Genomic DNA, 20,405 nt, shown 5'->3' with positions numbered 1-20,405 from the left:
CTAGGAACTATAGACCCGTCACCCTATTTAATTCTTATGCCAACAATATGAAGATTAATGTTCCCATGTGAGAAATGAGGAATGATGTTCAGAGAGGTTAAGTAACTTGTCCAGGGCTACACAGCATACTGGATACTCTCGGCCTGTTCTTCTAGACCCATTCTTTGTGCTGCTTTGTGCCCTGGGAGGCTGGTCTCTGCAGAGTTTGCATTCCCTCTCACTTTCAGACGGGTCGGCCCTGGGAGGTACCTGCAAAGCTAGGAGGAAGGAGAGGCTGGCGTATTTATGTTCCTGCTCTCTTTCTGGGGGGCCACTTTGGCAGAAGGTGTCAGGCCAGCTTTTCTGTCCCCAGGGCTCCCTCCCAAGGCTACAGCGCTTACCAAGTCCTAGCTGTTCACTAAGTTTTTCCAGGCCTGGAGGCAGAAACAGTGTTGGCAGTTTCCCACTGCTGCTAGTCACTGGGTGCTTCCCTGCCCTCTGGTGGTCCCGCGACCCTCTCCGCACCTCTGCAAACCGTCCCTTCACTGCCTGCCTGCAGGCACCCCCTGAGCATGCGCCATCTACTTCCAACAGAACCTTGCTGATGAGCAGAGCTGGGATTTGAACTTGGATTGGCCTGATAGAAAAGCCTGGGCTGTTAATCATGATGTTACACTGTGCGGTGGGTGACTTAAGCCACAAAGGACAAGTATATAATCATTCCTGAAAGAACAAAACAACACAAAACAAAAAGTGGGCACAAACGTTCCAGCTCTGCTTTCATCAATGTCCCTGACAGCTGAGTCCAGAGTGTCCAACTGGAATCTCCTGTCATGCAATTTTTCTTTGAAGAGATAAATTGCTGGTAGAAAGATCTGAACTTAATAAGTCTTTGGGTGGCTTCAATTGATTTCAGTCTGTGATGGTGTCTCGATGACTTTGCCAGGACTTGGCTTTCTGGCAGGTCTTATGAAACTGAGGGCTGGGCCAGCCAGTTCTATAACAGTTGCTCCAAACTGTGCAGATTCCAGGGACCTCCCCCGTTCAGAGCTAATAACTAACACCATCGACTTTAAACTTGTGGTTTAATCATATAAATGTGAAAAAGGTCCCATGAGATGAAGCTCACAACTTTGAAAATTCTTTAGATTTTGCTTTTGGTGTTGGGCTAATTCTTGCTAAGCTGTTCACTCAGATTCACTCTAGAGCAGGATTTCTCAGACTCAGTACTTTGGATATTTGGGGTCAGATACGTCTTTGTTGTAGGTGGCACTGTATCCTATTATCCTGTGCATTATGGGCTATTTAGCAGCATTCCTGGCTTCCACCCACTGGAGGCCAATACCACTTCCTCCCCAGTTGTGACAACCGAAAATGTCTTCAGATGCTACCAAATGTCCCCTGGGAGCAAAAAATCACTCCTGGTTGAGAATCATTGCTCTACAGGAATAGTTTCATTAGGATGGGCACAAATTCAGCCTACTTCAGCTTTTCAAAAAGATACTACCTGCAAAATACTGATTCATGGGTCTAATGAATTTGTATGCCTTTAAAATTAAGCCCAGCTTTGCCCTCAAAATTAGAGCTAGATCTTCCAAACAGGTTCGGGCCTAAGCCACCTCTTAAGATGAAAACCATATATGGTCAAAATTACCTTCAAAAGTCCTTTTGGAAGATGCCACGTTGTAGGATCCCACACCCACCCTCAGAGTTCTGACAATCCAGGTTTTCACTGAGCTTCAGTGCGACGGTGTAAGAAGTCCTGGGCTTAGAGTCATGGGCCATGTTATCTCCAAATACAGGTCCTTAAACTCTTAAATCACACTGGGTGCAGCAAGTTGTTCAAATGACAAGAGGCACATGAGAGTCAGGAATGGCTCAAGAAAAAAACAGACCCATGGCCCTCATGTTGTGCTCACCTGGGGACACACACCTGAGTTGTATGTTAAGCAGGATTACACGCACTATTTAAACTGTAATTTTCACTCCCCCCTTTTGCCCCTCAGATTATGCTCCTGATTAAATTCACTTGGTTAAACATGTATATGATATAACTCTACTGTAATATCATACAGGACAAAAAAAGAAGAAGCCAGTTTCAGGTCCAATTATTGTAATATTGATTAATATATAGATTCTATTTCACACTAGAAACAGAAAATGAAAAGCAATTTAAGATGACCGTATCATTTATTGCTCTGTCGTTACCTTGAACTCAAACCATATGACCCCAAACATCAACCCACGGTTATAAAGACTTCCTTTGAGCTTATTTAAATTCTTCTTCTAAAGTCAGATAGACAGGTCTTGTCTTGGTTCAGTGTCAAACAAGGATAGACTCCAATATGCGTTCATCCTTCCATTCCCAGTAGGGCTGGAGCAACTCCTGGGTTAATGACATGCCCATTTCCTTACAAGAGCAAACAGAAAGACAAGCCCTTCCTCAAGGATGAAGACACTGTCTAATTCCAAACCGGCAATGCATTTCAACAGCACCCCTAGCTCCTGTCAAGTCCCAGACAGAAACAGCAGTGACATCAAAACCCAAACTGCTATTTTGGAAGAGATACACTAGCATTAAAATGGATGGTCCTGAGTAATAACAGCTAGCAAAAGAGTGATCAAACTTGAGGTTTTTGGCTAATTCAGGCTTACCAGGATGTAGCTACTCTTAATGAGATGTTCTAATGTGATTAGTAGCAACACTCATTCATCCTATAAATACTTACTGAGACCTCCCAGGCATCAGGCCTTGTGCTAGGCACAAGGAAGTCAGATGTGAAAAAATATCTTCCCTAAAGTATTTTTCAGGCTAAAGTGGCCTCTTAGATAATATTCAAGAGACATTATAAGATCAAAACAATTAATATCTAAAGAAAATGTTAGCTCTTCCTGCCAGTAGAGTCTGACCAAGCCTAAGCAGAGCCAGCTGGCCTGCAAATGGGGTAAGACTAGAAATCCCACTTTTAAATTCTCATCCCTAAAAGTTGACCCTTCCTCACTTACATCTAGTCACTAATGGATGTGGCTTTCCACTTAGCCAGTAATTCAGTTTATTTGCACTTGTTAGAAAATTTATTCACAAAGAAATGGAGAAAAATTCACTTAAAATAAGGAGTATTTTTAAAGGTGGTTGAAGGAATATCTTAACTGTCAATTTGTCAAGGGTCATCCTCTGAATTTTCTCCCTCTTTTAGAGTTAGATCCTGAGAAAGAAATGGTCTACGTACATTATGTTGACTTTCTGCCCGAGTTTCCTGTCTACATTATGCCACCAACATTTCTTCAGTCTTTACAGAGGGGCCTATATAGTCGAAGATGTGCCCTCCATCATGGTCTGTGCGATAAACTTCTGCGTACAGGGGAAACAGCTATCTCTGTAGATGAATGTACTTGCTTACTTTTTTTCATTTATTAGCTCATAAAACATTTCCTGAAGGCTTATTCTGCTTCAAGCACTGGAAGATAACAAAGGTGAGTACAGGCACTAGCCCTCCTCTGAGAAGCACACAAAGGAGAGAGGACCACTTGTTGTGTATACAGTGAAATAAGTCCTATATCCCAGGCATGCACAAGATGTAAGGAAAACACAAGAGAGGGCTCAAAGAGGCTTTAGAGAAGATGCTTCAAGTAGATGGATAAAAGTCCAGTGGGCACCCCATGTGTGAAGGCACTCAAGTACAGAGGCACGCCTGAGAGAATAGAGCACTTTTCCATGACTGATGGTGGTTTGGTCCTGATGGACAATAACATGTAGAGGTGGTTATGGTGGTAAGAGACTGGCTGTAGGACTGGATAACCAAGAGTCTTGAGTACCATGCAAGATCTTAACTTCACATTGTAGATGATGGAGAGCCACTAGAGGATTTTAAAAACAAGATATAGACATGATTCTTTTTTTTTTTTTTTTTTTGGCTGGGCTGTAAGAAGAACCTGGAAGAGGTGAGATATAGTAGAAGCTACTGAAATGGTCCGGATCAGAGATGGTTAAGATCGGGACTAAGGCATTGACAATGGGGAGGCATGGGAGAGGGCTGATTTGAGAGAAAGGAGCACATAAACATTTGGTGATTGACTTGATGTAGGGGTGAGCATTGAGGGGGGAGGCAAAGTTACATGTCTGCTTCCAACTTAAATAACTAGGCCAGGAGAAATGGTCTTAACCAGATGAGGACTAGGAGGTATGAGCAGGTTTGGCAGTAGGGGCTTTATGGGTGAGAGATGAGTGACATCTCCCATCAAAAAGCCCCTGACTGGCACTTGGTAAGTCTGAAGTGTCTAAGGAGCATTCAGATGGTGATGCCTAAGGAGGTTGGATACATGTGTCCTGAGCTCAAGAAGGCCACGGCTGGAGATGCAGACCTGGCGGTTTTCAGCACTTGGTAGGTAGTTAAAAATTCACAGATGGGGATGTGGAGGTGCAGCCAGAGGGTGTGGCATGAAGATAGGGGGTTGCTGGGGAAGGAATATTGGAAAAATCTGACACTTAGGGGTCAGCTAGAAGAAGAGTCAGTGAGAAGACTGAAACAAAATGCTGAGAAAGGTTGAGACAAAATGATGAGAAAAGAATGATGACAGAAGTAGAAGACATGAAAGCCCGATAACAGGTTGAGTCTAGAGATTATCTAGAAGATACACAAGGATACAGAGCTGCTGGATCTAGAAAGTCAACAAAAAGCTACTGGAACTTCCCAAAGTATCTGGTGGAGGCAGCTTCTTCAGAAGACATTACAGCTTTGGAAAGCTCTAAAGATTCACTGAACCTAGGAATTCTCTTGAAAAAGCACACTTTTAGGGACTGGAAAACCAATGTTTGATTATCTTGCCACGCTGCCGCCGTTGTATCATTCTGTACAAATGCTTTATGGGAGTGGGTGGGAGAAAGGCAGGGGTGTGGGGGAGGCAGAGGTGCAGGGGGGAAAAGAGGAGTGGTGGAGATGCTGGAGTACAGGTCGAGCACAGATAAGGGTGCTAGAAGAAACCTGAGAGTTATTCTTCTTTGCTATTTCCGAGCTCTCAGTCACTGACTCTGGAAATTTGAAGTACCACACTGACTTAAGAATGTTCACTGTCCCTACCTGTGGAGGGCCTTCTGACTATACCTGGAAGCATTTACCCAAGGCTTTTACCTGGGATGAAAGGCACTGATGTCTTTCCACATTCCCTGGTAGCACCTCCAGATGCAGACAGTGCCTGCTCTGGACTGGGTTTTACAGCTCCTGATGCTCTTTCTTTTTGTCAAATAAGAACAAACAAGGTAATGGCTGTTTAAAACTTAAACTTTTTGTTTACATTAAACAGATCTTAGGATGAAAATCTGATTGTAAAGGTTGGTTGAAAACCATTATATCCCAAAGCTTGGAAATAATTCTCCATGGGTCTCTCATGTTTCTGGGGTCTTACAAGCTGACGCACTGAAAACCTTTGCTCTGGACTATCTTTCTAAGGATGTGTGCATAGCAAATAGCCTTGCAAGACAGAGACAGAGTCTCCCTCTGGAGCTAGGTACTGCCTGGTTTATTGCGCACTGTGATCAAGATCATGTTTCCCTCTGGGACAAAGGGAAGACACACTTACTGCACAATATAAGATTTGAGGTCCTTAAACTCAGGGTTCCACTCAGTGTGTGTGCAGGTATCACTTGGGCTTATTCACATCACCTTCTGGAAACTAGGGCTTGGAGAAATGGCACAAATGCTGATATTTTGGCTACTACTACTGCTATGAGTAATAAAGTCCTTTGTTTCTGACCCAGGAGTTTCGTGTCGCTTGCCAACATCCATGAGGTCACAGCAGGCTAATTTACTAGCTTATAAATACGGTAAAGTCTCAGACCTTTCACAGATTTTGATGCCTATTTGCCATCGATGAAATTATCATGCTGATCATATAATTTCCTTCTTTAAAAACTTTCCCAATAAGAAGAACTACAGTCCTGCAGCCTGTGGAACAAAAACCACATTCACAGAAAGACAGACAAGATGAAAAGGCAGAGGGCTATGTACTAGATGAAGGAACAAGATAAAACCAAAGAAAAACAACTAAATGAAGTGGAGATAGGCAACCTTCCAGAAAAAGAATTCAGAATAATGATACTGAAGATGATCCAGGACCTAGGAAAAAGAATGGAGGCAAAGATTGAGAAGATGCAAGAAATGTTTTACAAAGACCTAGAAGAATTAAAGAACAAAGAAACAGAGATGAACAATACAATAACTGAAATGAAAACTACACTAGAAGGAATCAATAGCAGAATAACTGAGGCAGAAGAACGGATAAGTGACCTGGAAGGCAGAATGGTGGAATTCACTGCTGCAGAAAAGAATAAAGAAAAAAGAATGAAAAGAAATGAAGACAGCCTAAGAGACCTCTGGGACAACATTAAATGCAACAACATTCGCATTATAGGGGTCCCAGAAGGAGAAGAGAGAGAGAAAGGACCTGAGAAAATATTTGCAGAGATTACAGTCAAAAACTTCCCTAACAGAAGAAAGGAAATAGCCACCCAAGTCCAGGAAGCACAGAGAGTCCCATACAGGATAAACCCAAGGAGAAACACACCGAGACACATCGTAATCAAATTGTCAAAAATGAAAGACAAAGAAAAATTATTGAAAGCAGCAAGGGAAAAACGACAAATAACATACAAGAGAACTCCCATAAGGTTAACAGCTGATTTCTCAGCGGAAACTCTACAAGCCAGAAGGGAGTGGCATGACATATTTAAAGTGATGAAAGGGAAGAATCTACAACCAAGATTACTCTACCTGGCAAGGATCTCATTCAGATTCGATGGAGAAATCAAAAGCTTTACAGACAAGCAAAAGCTAAGAGAATTCAGCACCACCAAACCAGCTCTACAACAAATGCTGAAGGAACTTCTCTAAGTGGGAAACACAAGAGAAGAAAAGGACCTATAAAAACAAACACAAAACAATTAAGAAAATGGTCATAGGAACGTACATATCGATAATTACCTTAAACGTGAATGGATTAAATGCTCCAACCAAAAGACACAGGCTTGCTGAATAGATACAAAAACAAGACCCATATATATGCTGTCTACAAGAGACCCACTTCAGACCTAGGGACACATACAGACTGAAAGTGAGGGGATGGAAAAAGGTATTCCATGCAAATGGAAATCAAAAGAAGCTGGAGTAGCAATACTCATAGCAGATAAAATAGACTTTAAAATAAAGAATGTTACAAGAGACAAGGAAGGACACTACATAATGATCAAGGGATTAATCCAAGAAGAAGATATAACAATTATAAATATATATGCACCCAACATAGGAGCACCTCAATACATAAGGCAACTGCTGATAGCTATAAAAGAGGAAATCAACAGTAACACAATAATAGTGGGGGACTTTAACACCTCACTTACACCAATGGACAGATCATCCAAAATGAAACTAAATAAGGAAACAGAAGCTTTAAATGACACAATAAACCAGATAGAGTTAATTGATATTTATAGGACATTCCATCCAAAAACAGCAGATTACACTTTCTTCTCAAGTGCACATGGAACATTCTCCAGGATAGATCACATCTTGGGTCACAAGTCAAGCCTCAGTAAATTTAAGAAAATTGAAATCATATCAAGCATCTTTTCTGCCCACAACTCTATGAGATCAGAAATGAATTACAGGGGAAAAAACGTAAAAAACACAAACACATGGAGGTTAAACACTACATTACTAAATAACCAAGAGATCACTGAAGAAATCAAAGAGGAAATCAAAAAATACCTAGAGACAAATGACAATGAAAACACGACAATCCAAAACCTATGGGATGCAGCAAAAGCAGTTCTAACAGGGAAGTTTATAGCTATACAAGCCTACCTCAAGAAACAAGAAAAATCCCAAATAAACAATCTAAACTTATACCTAAAGGAACTAGAGAAAGAAGAACAAACAAAACCCAAAGTTAGCAGAAGGAAAGAAATCATAAAGATCACAGCAGAAATAAATGAACTAGAAACAAAGAAAACAATAGCAAACATCAATAAAACTAAAAGCTGGTGCTTTGAGAAGATAAACAAAATTGATAAGCCATTAGCAAGACTCATCAAGAAAAAGAGGGAGAGTACTCAAATCAATAAAATTAGAAATGAAAAAGGAGAAGTTACAACAGACACCGCAGAAATACAAAGCATCCTAAGAGACTACTACAAGCAACGCTATGCCAATAAAATGGACAACCTGGAAGAAATGGACAAATTCTTAGAAAGGTATAACCTTCCAGGACTGAACCAGGAAGAAATAGAAAATATGAACAGACCCATCACAAGTAATGAAATTGAAACTGTGATTAAAAATCTTCCAACAAACAAAAGTCGAGGACTAGATGGCTTCACAGATGAATTCTATCACACATTTAGAGAAGAGCTAACACCCATCCTTCTCAAACTCTTCCAAAAAATTGCAGAGGAAGGAACATTCCCAAACTCATTCTATGAGGTCTCCATCACCCTGATAGCAAAACCAAACAAAGATACTACAAAAAAAGAAAATTACAGACCAATATCACTGATGAATATAGATGTAAAAATCCTCAACAAAATACTAGCAAACAGGATCCAAGAACACATTAGAAGAATCATACACCATGATCAAGTGGGATTTATCCCAGGGATGCAAGGATTCTTCAATATACGCAAATCAATCAATGTGATACACCATATTAACAAATTGAAGAATAAAAACCATATGATCACCTCAACAGATGTAGAAAAACTTTTGACAAAATTCAACACCCATTTATCAAAAAAACTCTCCAGAAAGTGGGTATAGAGGGAACCTACCTCAACATAATAAAGGCCATATATGACAAACCCACAGCAAACATCATTCTCAATGGTGAAAAACAAAGCATTTCCTCTAAGATCAGGAACGAGACAAGGATGTCCACTCTCACTGCTATTATTCAACATAGTTTTGGAAGTCCTAGCCACGGTGATCAGAGAAGAAAAAGAAATAAAAGGAATAAAATTGGAAAACAAGAAGTAAAACTGTCACTGTTTGCAGATGACATGATACTATACATAGAGAATCCTAAAGATGCCACCAGAAAACTACTAGAGTTAATCAATGAATTTGGTAAAGTTGCAGGATACAAAATTAATGCACAGAAATCTCTTGCATTCCTATACACTAATGATGAAAAATCTGAAAGAGAAATTAAGGAAACACTCCCATTTACCACTGCAACAAAAAGAATAAAATACCTAGGAATAAACCTTCCTAGGGAGACAAAAGGCCTGCATGCAGAAAACTATAAGACACTGATGAAAGAAATTAAAGATGATACCAACAGATGGAAAGACATACCATGTTGTTGGATTGGAAGAATCAATATTGTGAAAATGACTATACTACCCAAAGCAATCTACAGATTCAATGCAATCCCTATCAAATTACCAACGGCATTTTCCACAGAACTAGAACAAAAAATCTTAAAATTTGTATGGAGACACAAAAGACCCCGAATAGCCAAAGCAGTCTTGAGGGAAAAAAACAGAGCTGGAGGAATCAGACTCCCTGACTTCAGACTATACTACAGAGCTACAGTAATCAAGACAATATGGTACTGGCACAAAAACAGAAACATAGATGAACAGAACAAGATAGAAAGTCCAGAGGTAAACCCACACACCTATGGTCAACTAATCTATGACAAAGGAGGCAAGGATATACAATGGAGAAAAGACAGTCTCTTCAATAAGTGGTGCTGGGAAAACTGGACAGCTACATGTAAAAGAATGAAATTAGAACACTTCCTAACACCATACACAAAAATAAACTCAAAATGGATTAGAGACCTAAATGTAAGACCGGACACTATAAAACTCTTAGAGGAAAACATAGGCAGAACACTCTTTGACATAAATCACAGCAAGATCTTTTTTGATCCACCTCCTAGAGTAATGGAAATAAAACCAAAAATAAAGAAATGGGACCTAATGAAACTTCAAAGCTTTTGCACAGCAAAGGAAACCATAAACAAGACGAAAAGACAACCCTCAGAATGGGAGAAAATATTTGCAAACGAATCAATGGACAAAGGATTAATCTCTAAAATATATAAACAGCTCATGCAGCTAAATATTAAAAAAAAAAAACAACCCAATCCAAAACTGGGCAGAAGACCTAAATAGACATTTCTCCAAAGAAGACATACAGATGGCCAAGAAGCATATGAAAAGCTGCTCAGTATCACTAATTATTAGAGAAATCAAATCAAAACTACAATGAGGTATCACCTCACACCAATTAGAATGGGCTTCATCAGAAAATCTACAAACAACAAATGCTGGAGAGGGTGTGGAGAAAAGGGAACCCTCTTGCACTGTTGGTGGGAATGTAAATTGATACAGCCACTATGGAGAGCAGTATGGAGGTTCCTTAAAAAACTAAAAATAGAATTACCATATGATCCAGCAATCCCACTACTGGGCATATATCCAGAGAAAACCACAATTCAAAAAGACACATGCACTCCAATGTTCATTGCAGCACTATTTACAATAGCCAGGTCATGGAAGCAACCTAAATGCCCATCGACAGATGAATGGATCAAGAAGATGTGGTACATATATATAATGGAATATTACTCAGCCATAAAAAGGAACGAAATTCGGTCATTTGTTGAGACGTGGATGGATCTAGAGACTGTCATACAGAGTGAAGTAAGTCAGAAAGAGAAAAACAAATATTGTATATTAACGCATATATGTGGAACCTAGAAAAATGGTACAGATGAACCGGTTTGCAGGGCAGAAATTGAGACACAGATGTAGAGAACAAACGTATGGACACCAAGGGGGCTAAGTGGCAGGGGGGTGGGGGTGGTGGTGTGATGAATTGGGCGATTGGGACTGACATGTATACACTGATGTGTATAAAATGGATGACTAATAAGAACCTGCTGTATAAAAATAAAATAAAATAAAATTCAAAAATTAAAACAAAGAAACAAACAAACTTTCCCAATGCCATTCTGTGCCTTATCTTTACTTAAGTATACTTCAGTAAGATTTATACTTTGCTTTAAAAAAACTCAAGACTATTTAATGTTTTAAAATTTGGTACAAGAAAACACATTGCAGGCAACAGTCGTTCTCTGTAGGAGGAAAAAAGGGAAAGTTTTTGCCTTTTTCCATTTCTTAGAGACAGAGAAATGGCAAGCAGAAAAACCCAATGATTCGTGAAGGCTCTCAAAAAAGTTCCACAGCAGGTTTCGCAGGCACGGCCTTGGCCTTGGGTTGAGTTCCTAAGAGATTCTGTCTCACTGACCAAATGGCATTAAGTAGCAGTAGTCAGGTGAGTTATGGGGAGCTGGGGCAGCCCTGAGTCATAGAACCACAAGGAATCTAGTTTCCTGCCAATTCATGAAATACTAGACTGGAGGTGTCCAAAAGCTTTATGCAAGGGAACCAGCATGCATTAGGCTGATGACTGATGATATTCCATCGCTACCGTGCCCTTTGGAAATAGGATGCCAGACGTTTCTGATTTCTGCCATGTGGACTGGGTAACCTAGGAGAGTGTGTCTATACCTGAAGGAAACTGAAAACATGTTACACAATGAAGGTGACAGAGATGCTCAGTCAATGACTGGTAACAACGACAACAGCCGTGATGATAAATGAAAATGATGAAAAATGATTATTCATTTAAATAAACTGATAACTATATGTCTGTATTTTATTTCCAGGTGTGAAGATCAGGAAGCTAGAGGAATTATCATATTTACTAGTACTTTAAATGTTTGGATCTGTGAGAGAATATATTAGTGTACCATGTCCATAATTTCTGTAAGTGCCTCCAGCTGAGTGCTGGTGAATAGGCCATGGCCATATAAGCCATATTTTATATCTCCAGGGCCAAACAATGAGATATTTGGAAATATCTAGGAATTGATTACAGGTAGAAAAAAATCACTGTTGAACATATTTATCCTTGACATAAAATTAATAGAGTATGGTAAAAAGTTTAAATGCATCTCTAACATATTATTTCTGTGTGCAAAATAGAGAGTATTGAGCTAAAAATAATCTAGCCATTATTTATGCTTTCATGGCTATATCAGTGAGTGAAAGCACCTTGTAAACTCTTGGCAGCAGCTTCCTTTTACTGGGAAATGGTCATTTCTCTCCATTTAGCCTCAGGAGGGACTCAGGTATGCAAACCAGGGAGCCTGGAAAGAACACACTTCTAGCCTCCACAGAAGGCAGTTCAACCTTGGGACACCCTGCAGGGACCACCTTCAACCTGGTTTTGAGATGACTGGTTTTCTCCACTTTGTTTCCACAATATAGGTTACCTAGATCTGACACCCACTGGCATGATAGGTTACCTTGCTGTATTGACATCATGTGGGTCCAGAGATTATCATTATCTTTAATCCTCAGAATAACCTCCTGAAGAGTCACATCGAAGAACTCTAGCCCAATAAGAACACTGTGCCTTTTTCTCTAACTAGTGAGAATAACTTGTTTCCAGAGTCATCTATAAGTTTCTTAAAATAATAGGAAGTAAACTTATTCTAGAAATTCTGACGGATACCACCAGGGCTCAGTGAAAATAAGGAAAGGGTAATTAAAGCAATGGTTGAAGAGCGAGGCCCTTCCATGTTTACCTAAAATGGGGGCTAACTGTCTCGGTTAACTAGAGCACAGTGAAAATGAGAACACATGTATATGTTTGTTCATCACTTGGGCCTGATAGTTTCACACAAAGGAAAAATATTCAGACCATCACCACCAAGCTTAGGCACCGCTGGGACAAACGCCTGCTGTGAACCACAAGAGGGCCAGGTGAAAAATAATTCAAGCACACGCTGACTTGATGGTGGGAGCAGTGGCATAATTTACACAAAAGTTACAGCTGGGAAGGGTTTTGGCTGAAAGCTCTCACTAGATGGCACATAATGCTACAGGTATTTTACCATTAGCCCTCCCCTCTTTATAAATATATTTTGTAAGAGAAAAGGTAAAGAAAGCTTTAATGTTTCCATATCTTCTGCTATCAAAAGTTCTCCAGAATCCAAGTAAGCACTCACAAAGTGACCTTTAACCCTGAGGTATATATAATTCAGGAACAAATACCTGCTTTCCCTTTTTTTTTTTTTTAATAGATATAATTCTGAAATGCAGATCACAATTTTTACAGATACTGGGGAGAGGGTCAGCAAGGGGATGGCGTGGCGTTCAGGGGAGCACCACCACAAATGTCATGGCACCGTGATGCCCTGATAAATGGCTCAGTTGGAAGTCAAAGCAGTGGTTTTACTCTCAGCATGGCGTCAACAAGATCTGAAGCACATCTTCCATCTATTTGAGCCTCAGTAAAACACGGATAATAGCATTTCCCTTACTTACTGAGATGCACCACAACGTATTAAATAGTAGCATTTGGAAGGAAGGCACTGAGCACTACAGAAATGTGAGATGAATTATTAGCATATGACTCCACAAGGATAAAGAGTGAAAAAGCGAGTCAACGCCCGGCACGTTTGGACCACGTGCCCGGTGTTTGGTGCAGGAAAAACATCTGGATGTGTGATTATATTCTGTATTCTTCCTTCAGCTGTTAATATATTCTAAATATTAGGGATCAGCAAAAAATTACTTTGAGCTTTGAAAATGGGACCTGGTGAAAAGTTTAGACTATTAATTGGGAGCTGGCAGAATGCTTCCAAGAATGATAACAAACCAGGCTGAGAAAAACCTTTCTGTCATATATACAGAAAGGCTTCTGTCATAAGGGCAAAGGCTCCAAATCAGAAGGAAGCTTCAGCAGTTCTCTTTGACAGCATCCTCGTATAGCATATCTTCTTCTACCCTTAGAACTTCCAGTTGTATAATTCAGTTATGTGTTAGGACAAGGTGTTAGAATACTTTGCTGGTTCCAACTGATTTGGATGATAATGAGTTAACATATGATGGACAGCACTTCTAGATTCTACAAGAGCCACTGCTTCCCCCCTCCCCCCAAGGAAAAAGCAAACGTCCATGCTATTTTATTAATCTGTAATTATGTCTAAATTGAAGCCCAGTATTCCTTTTTCTGATGCAGATACCACTTATGGTGTGATTTCAGTCAAACATTTTCTTAGTCTCTATTAATCCCCTCTCTGTAAAAGAAAATGACATTTGCTATTTATCTCTCTGAAAGCGTACTGAAATAACTTTATTTTCCCCAAATGCATATTATGTATACACAAAATAAGTATTTCCTGTGTTCTTACTGAAGTTTAAAATATTGTCTTTTTAGTGGGATAAGATGGCCTCAAGTTTGACTATAACTGTACAAAATGCCTGAGGAACTGTCTTTTTGCCACAAACATCAAGCAGATTAAAAATCTTGAGGACAAACAATATTTACAGATACTGACAATTCCTTCTCAGCTTGGGGCCATTCTGTACTTCACAGTTTGGACAAAACCATTCTGTAAAGTGCTGCAGATACAACTCTTAGAGTTAAAAGTCCCAAGATTAAATCCTGAACCACGGCTTTGCAGGGGAATATTTTTTATATTGCCTCTGGAAATACCACAATTTAGATAGAGCAGTGATATCAGACAGAGTTGGGAAAGCACATTGCTGTTACAGAGCAGTCTGTTTTCCTGATTCTCAGAGTCTTAATATTTTAAGACCGACATTACTCATTACGACTGAGCCATCTGCCCGGGACAATCTTCCATGGCTCAGGGACCAGGAGTGACTCGATGTGATAGCAAGCTGGGGTGGAACCAGCCTGCTCAAGCAGATTGAGCCCTGAGGCTCAGCGAGCCAGCAAAGAATTGGACAGACAAGACTATTCCATTACATCCAGTTCTGCTGAGGTCATGGAGTCCTGCCTTGTTTAAATTAGACTTCACGCCATATTTAGTCAACCCTCATAGAGTTAAAAGTTTAGTGTCTCTGTTGTCTTCAGTTGGCTAGGTCTACATCAGGCTGCAAGCCATAACACTCAATTAAACCAAGCAGTTCTGGCTGCAGGGTTAGTCAACACGCAGTGTTAGGTGCCTGTAGCCGAGAACCATCCTCCCTGATAATGTGAAAGGAAACGGACCCACAATTCGCAGAGCCATCAGGAAAACTGCTGATGCTCCAAGGCTGCAGCGTACAGTATCATTGTTTTTCTCCAGATAAGCTAAGACGAGAGGGACTTTCTCCAGGGAGAGCCTGTCCGACTGCCCACAGGCATCTACACCCACCCCACACCATGTGCCAATCATCTTTACTATATTCTATTTTTTTCTTCTTCAATATTTAACTTCTATTTTCACGAGGTCCACATTTCCTTGCTCACTTTGATTCATTTTATCCTCCATCAGTTTAACTTAAACCAGACCAATAATTCTTATGGGAGAAACATTTAAAAGGGGTCACTTTATCGGGCAGATCCAATAGATAAATAACATGCAAATTACAGAGTAATAAATTAATCCTAACTTATTACCCTGTGAATTAGGATTAAATGTCAAAGTAAGTCTGATTTTTGGCATTCTCCCTTTTCAATGATCATACCTTTGCAATCTTTACAATAAATACTTTTGCTTTAGTAAGTGGCTCTGCAGACCCCTAGTTATTAGGGACAGCTCGGGTCACAGTCACGCCCGAAGCCTCCCATTAGTTGCTTCTCAGTATGAGTTTGCACGTAGGAATGGTTACCGCTGCCCAGAAGAAGCCTGTCTGATGTTAATTAACTAATCAGTTCCCCTCTACTGTCCCTGCACTCACCTTGGGGATGCTGAACTGTTCCTGGGGAGGAAGATGATACCGTGAGAGCCTCTTGCGAGTCTAGAGATGAAGGGCAACGGCTCAGGGGGGTGGGTGAGGCAGGGGCTGCCGGTGAGGTCAGGTCCAAGGAGAGGTCAGCTCTGCCCCGGCTCACACTCCGGCTTCTCAGTTCCTTCTCATGCGCCTCAGCTGCCAACTGCTCCAAGTATTTGTATCTGCAAGTTAAATTCCAAAGGGTTTCCGTAAAAAGAAAGAGGAGCCCGTGGCTGATGCTTGTTTATGGATGAAACACCTGCAGAGTGAGCTGGTTTCCTGATGCACAGAGCACAGCGCAGGGCTGGCTGGAGGGCCCGTCTGCCAAAAACACCCAGCAAAGCCAAGATGCTAATGATTAAAAATCCTGCATCATTCATAACCAAACAAACAGGGGGAAGTGGCAACATCACAGTCTCCAGATACTAGATCACTGCTGCAGAATCCTATTTTGCTCTTTTAGGAAACATTTGTACCAACAAGCAAAACAGCAATAATGACCATCAAAAAGCCTCAGCAGTGACAGCTGAAAACCACACTCCCTCAGAGCTCGAAGCTGTGAAATGCGAGGGTGCCTTGGTGCGGCAGAGAGGAACAATGCCCCAAAATACCAAAAGGTTGTTGGACGAAGCCCTCTCTGGATTTCTGAACCTGCTTCAATGCTAACAGCAATGTGGCTGGAATTCACTTTGTTCTCTCGGTGTCGACCATGGAAAGTTTTTTATATTCTAAAATATTTCTGAGTAGGACTCAGACATCCAATAGCTTGGACCTGACGTCACATATAGTTTATTCATCAAAGTCAGTTTAAAAGAACAAAGATACATCTGTTTTGCATTTCAGGCAGGCAGAACCCAGTAACTGTTTATTAAGACCAGCTACCAATCATCTTCCTCATAGTGTGCTTTATAGATCAGACCAAAATAACTTTGAAATATGTGCCTCTTCCAGATGTCTGCTAATTTTACCCACCATTATTTGTTCAGGAATAAATTTATGAACTCAGCTGTAGCAGGTTTCTGACTATCGTACCCACCATGAAACTTTGAAACAGCTTATTCCAGACCCTCCCTCACATCCATCCAGGTTCAGTGCTTCAGTTTCTTCCAATGGGCAAGCCCCCACCCCCAGATACTGCATACCGCACTTTTACTTCAGCCTGATAAGAAAGGCAGAGTGCACATGTAAAACCTTTCAAAAGAATGCATTTAAAAAGCACGCGTTTCTTCGTCCATCCTTCGGGGGGCGTGGCCCCCCACGTCTGTAGTCATCACCCCTTCTCTCTGCCTGTCCCAAGGCAGCCAGTCTGCCCTTCAGGACAGGCTCGCACGCGCGTCTCCCTCCGGCAGGCCTGCCTTGACCACCACAGCTGGAAGTGATCCTGGCCTTGCCTCTGAACTCATGTCGGATATGTAGTCCATTCAACTCAGATGGCATTTTACATTTACTGCCTGGCATATGTAGTCATCTTTCCACGTGTGTAGGTCTGTTTTCAACAAGCAGATAATAGGATTTTTGAGACCACGAAGATTACCATCCTTTGCTCTTTCCTTCGGCACTGTGCATTCGTTGGCTGACGGGAAGCAGGCGAAGTGTGCAGTGAGGGACCTGCCAAGCAGTAGCCTACCTGCACGTCTCCCTGCAGCCCAGGGCACCAGGGGGCAGAGCCAGCTGATTGCACTTTCTTGGGGAGTGAGTGTACTTTCATGGTCAATCTCTGATAGAAGACGTGGGACGGATCTACATTTACAAACATCTGTGTCACCCTTACCGGGTGAAGCTAGACCCAGAAAGAAAGCTTTAGAAACTCTGGACTTTCCTTGCCAACAATGTCACCTCTCGAAAAGCGCAAGAGGGACCAAAAGGAAGATATTTCTGAACTTGATTCAGACCAGTAAGGAAAAACCACCTGGCTGTGGAAGTGACAGGAAACGTGGAAGAAAGTGGTCTTGAGGGCAAGAGTCAGAGCCCATATTTTAAAAGGTCTGGGAGCAAACGGAAGGCCAGGAATGCTGCGAGCCCAGGAGGAGTTCCTGAGCACAGGTGTCCCCACACGGAGTCCAAGCCGTCTGCGACAGGACGGGGGACAGGAAGGAAAAAAGTGCACACCAAGGGGCCTGCACGTGTCCAGGAGATCGGAATCCTGGAGGAGGGAAACAAAACAGAAGGGTCCTAACAAAATCAGAAGGGTCCAGGGAGAGAGGTAAGAAAGCCTCGCACAAAAGGCTTCAGGCCAAGAGGACAGCCCATCACTAACCTCCATTCAGCTGGCCCGGCCCTGGACCTGGCCTCTCCATTCCCCTCCCTGTGGGCAGCCAAGCTAGCAGGTATGTACTGGCAGCCAAAGGGTTCACCCCATTTTCCGGGGGACCCCAGGGGTGGCTCATCCCGATTCTGGGTAGATATGACTCGAAGACTACTCCCGTGCTCCCCTCGGCTCACAGACGTCATCCTTGAGGATCCCTGAGACAGGGGGAGAGTCAGGGGTTTAATCTGAATCATTCCGAGGATGTTTACATGGTAAACAAAAATGGCAGGGGAAGGGGCACGGGGCCTTATTAAATGGGTAGGAATTTTCAGTTCTACAGATAAAGAGTTCTGGAGGCTGGTTGCACAAATACGTGAATGTATTTAACACTACTGAATTATACACTTAAAAATGGTTAAAACAACAAATTTTATGTTATGTGTATTTTCCCACAATTAAAAACTTTAAAAAATGGCAGGGGTGGGGAGGCCCAGGTGTCAAGAACCACTAAATCTTTCAGTGTTCCCCCGAGATGGGCCAGAGTGGTGAGGGTAAACGGGCGGGCACGGGGAAAGCCAGGCTACCCGGCGTGGAGAGCTATCTCCCACAGAACCTGGCGAGGAAGCTGGACCTATATCCCGACCTTCCCTTAGACAGTGACTCTAAGTGGTACTTGATCTAGGAGCCCGCCAGCCCATTTGATGACTGTCACATCTCTGGCTGCCTAGCAACACCACCCCCAACCCACAGACTCTGATGTAGCCTCCCAGGTACAAAGCACTGGATTTTCTATCCACAGACCACAGCCCCCCAAAAAGACTTTTTCACCTTTGCTACCCTTGTCGAAACAGTCACGTTATCCTGCCTCTGTCCATGTCTTTGTCTTTTCGTTATTTATTAAATATCCTGTTGCGTGCCTGTCATGTGCTAAAAACTGCAGTAGGCACTAGAGATTTAATAATACACAAAAAAACCCCCACCTTCTTGGCACTCATAGTTCAGGGGGAGGTACAGAAACAAACTTTGGCATGAGCTCAATACCCACCAGGGTTGCAGGTGGCAGGGCTGGTACTGCCGTCAAGGGAACATATGATCATCTCTTTTCGCAGGGTCCAATAGAAACCCTGCTTGACTTTCAACTACACCGACTTACTAATGACTCGTCCTGCCACCCAACTACTTGGAAATTCTACCTTACATTAAATCAAAACCTGGCTCCTTCTAAGTTCTACTCTGTCCACAGACCGTGCTCAGAACCCTCTCTTACTGCTTCATGATCACTTTCGTGCATAATTTCCCAAATCCTTGCCCAGTCCCAACTTCCCCCTTGCACTCTGTCCTGAGAACCTGTTTCCCATAAGGTACCTCCTCTCCATGTCCCGCTGTCTCCCTCAGACTACTCTCCACCCTGACCCCCACCCCACTCCAATAGTTCCCAGCCTGCATCTCATTCCTTACCACTCCTAAAAAAGGATTATTCCTGAATGTCAAGTCAATCAATATCAGAGAGATCCTCTCTTATAATACTTTAAAAAATTAGAAATAGGGGCTTCCCTGCTGGCGCAGTGGTTGAGAATCTGCCTGTTAATGCAGGGGACACGGGTTCGAGCCCTGGTCTGGGAAGATCCCACATGCCACGGAGCGGCTGGGCCCGTGAGCCACAACTGCTGAGCCTGCGCGTCTGGAGCCTGTGCCCCGCAACGGGAGGGGCCGCGATAGTGAAAGGCCCGCGCACCGCGATGAAGAGCGGTCCCCGCACCGCGATGAAGAGTGGCCCCCGCTTGCCGCAACTAGAGAAGGCCCTCGCATGAACCGAAGACCCAACACAGCCAAAAATAAATAATAAATAAATAAATAAAGTAGCTATAAAATTAAAAAAAAAAAAAAAAAGGAGACCTGAAAGTCTTTAAAAAAAAAAAAAAAAAATTAGAAATAGACCTAACAGAAACTTACTCTGGGTCTGCACCATTATCAGTAAAACACTTTGCCTGAAATTATGGAATGAGATGACATGGAATGAAATTTTAAAATTAAAAATTAAATCCATTACCCCTCAAAATAGCAAAATGACATTTATCTTGTTAAACTCGATGATACGAACCTCAAAAACCCTCTGCTGTGCCTCTTGCTGTCTTTCTGAGTCTTTGCATTAGGGGTAAGAGTCATGGGACCAAACAAGAGTCCTCTTCCATGTCTCTTTCCACCTCTGATCTCCGTTAGTTTTCCATTTCCAAATTCCATTATACTTGGAAATCTTATCTTTTCCTGGCTTAACAGGAACTCCCAACTGCTTTCCAACAAGGGATGAAAGTATATCTCCCTCACTTCCACCTTTACCAGGTAATTCAAGCAGCCAGCTAACCAGGAAAAGTGGCTGGTCCA

The 20,405-nt window shown here is 42.0% G+C and overlaps 1 protein-coding gene across 5 annotated transcripts in view; it reads right to left on the bottom strand.

Annotated features, from left to right (window-relative positions):
* FHOD3 (formin homology 2 domain containing 3) overlaps positions 1-20,405 on the bottom strand; it is a 491,767-nt gene that overhangs the window by 87,542 nt on the left and 383,820 nt on the right. For all 5 annotated transcript variants that reach the window (XM_036822951.1, XM_036822949.1, XM_036822950.1 and 2 more), the window contains one exon: positions 15,743-15,957. In XM_036822951.1, the coding sequence (XP_036678846.1) occupies positions 15,743-15,957 (215 nt within the window). The remainder of the gene's footprint in view (positions 1-15,742; positions 15,958-20,405) is intronic.

This window comes from Balaenoptera musculus, chromosome 14 (genome assembly GCF_009873245.2).
Source record: "Balaenoptera musculus isolate JJ_BM4_2016_0621 chromosome 14, mBalMus1.pri.v3, whole genome shotgun sequence".
Taxonomy (NCBI): Eukaryota; Metazoa; Chordata; class Mammalia; order Artiodactyla; family Balaenopteridae; genus Balaenoptera; species Balaenoptera musculus.
Note: the sequence above shows the minus strand (reverse complement) of the source record. Positions and strands in the feature narration are given on the sequence as shown.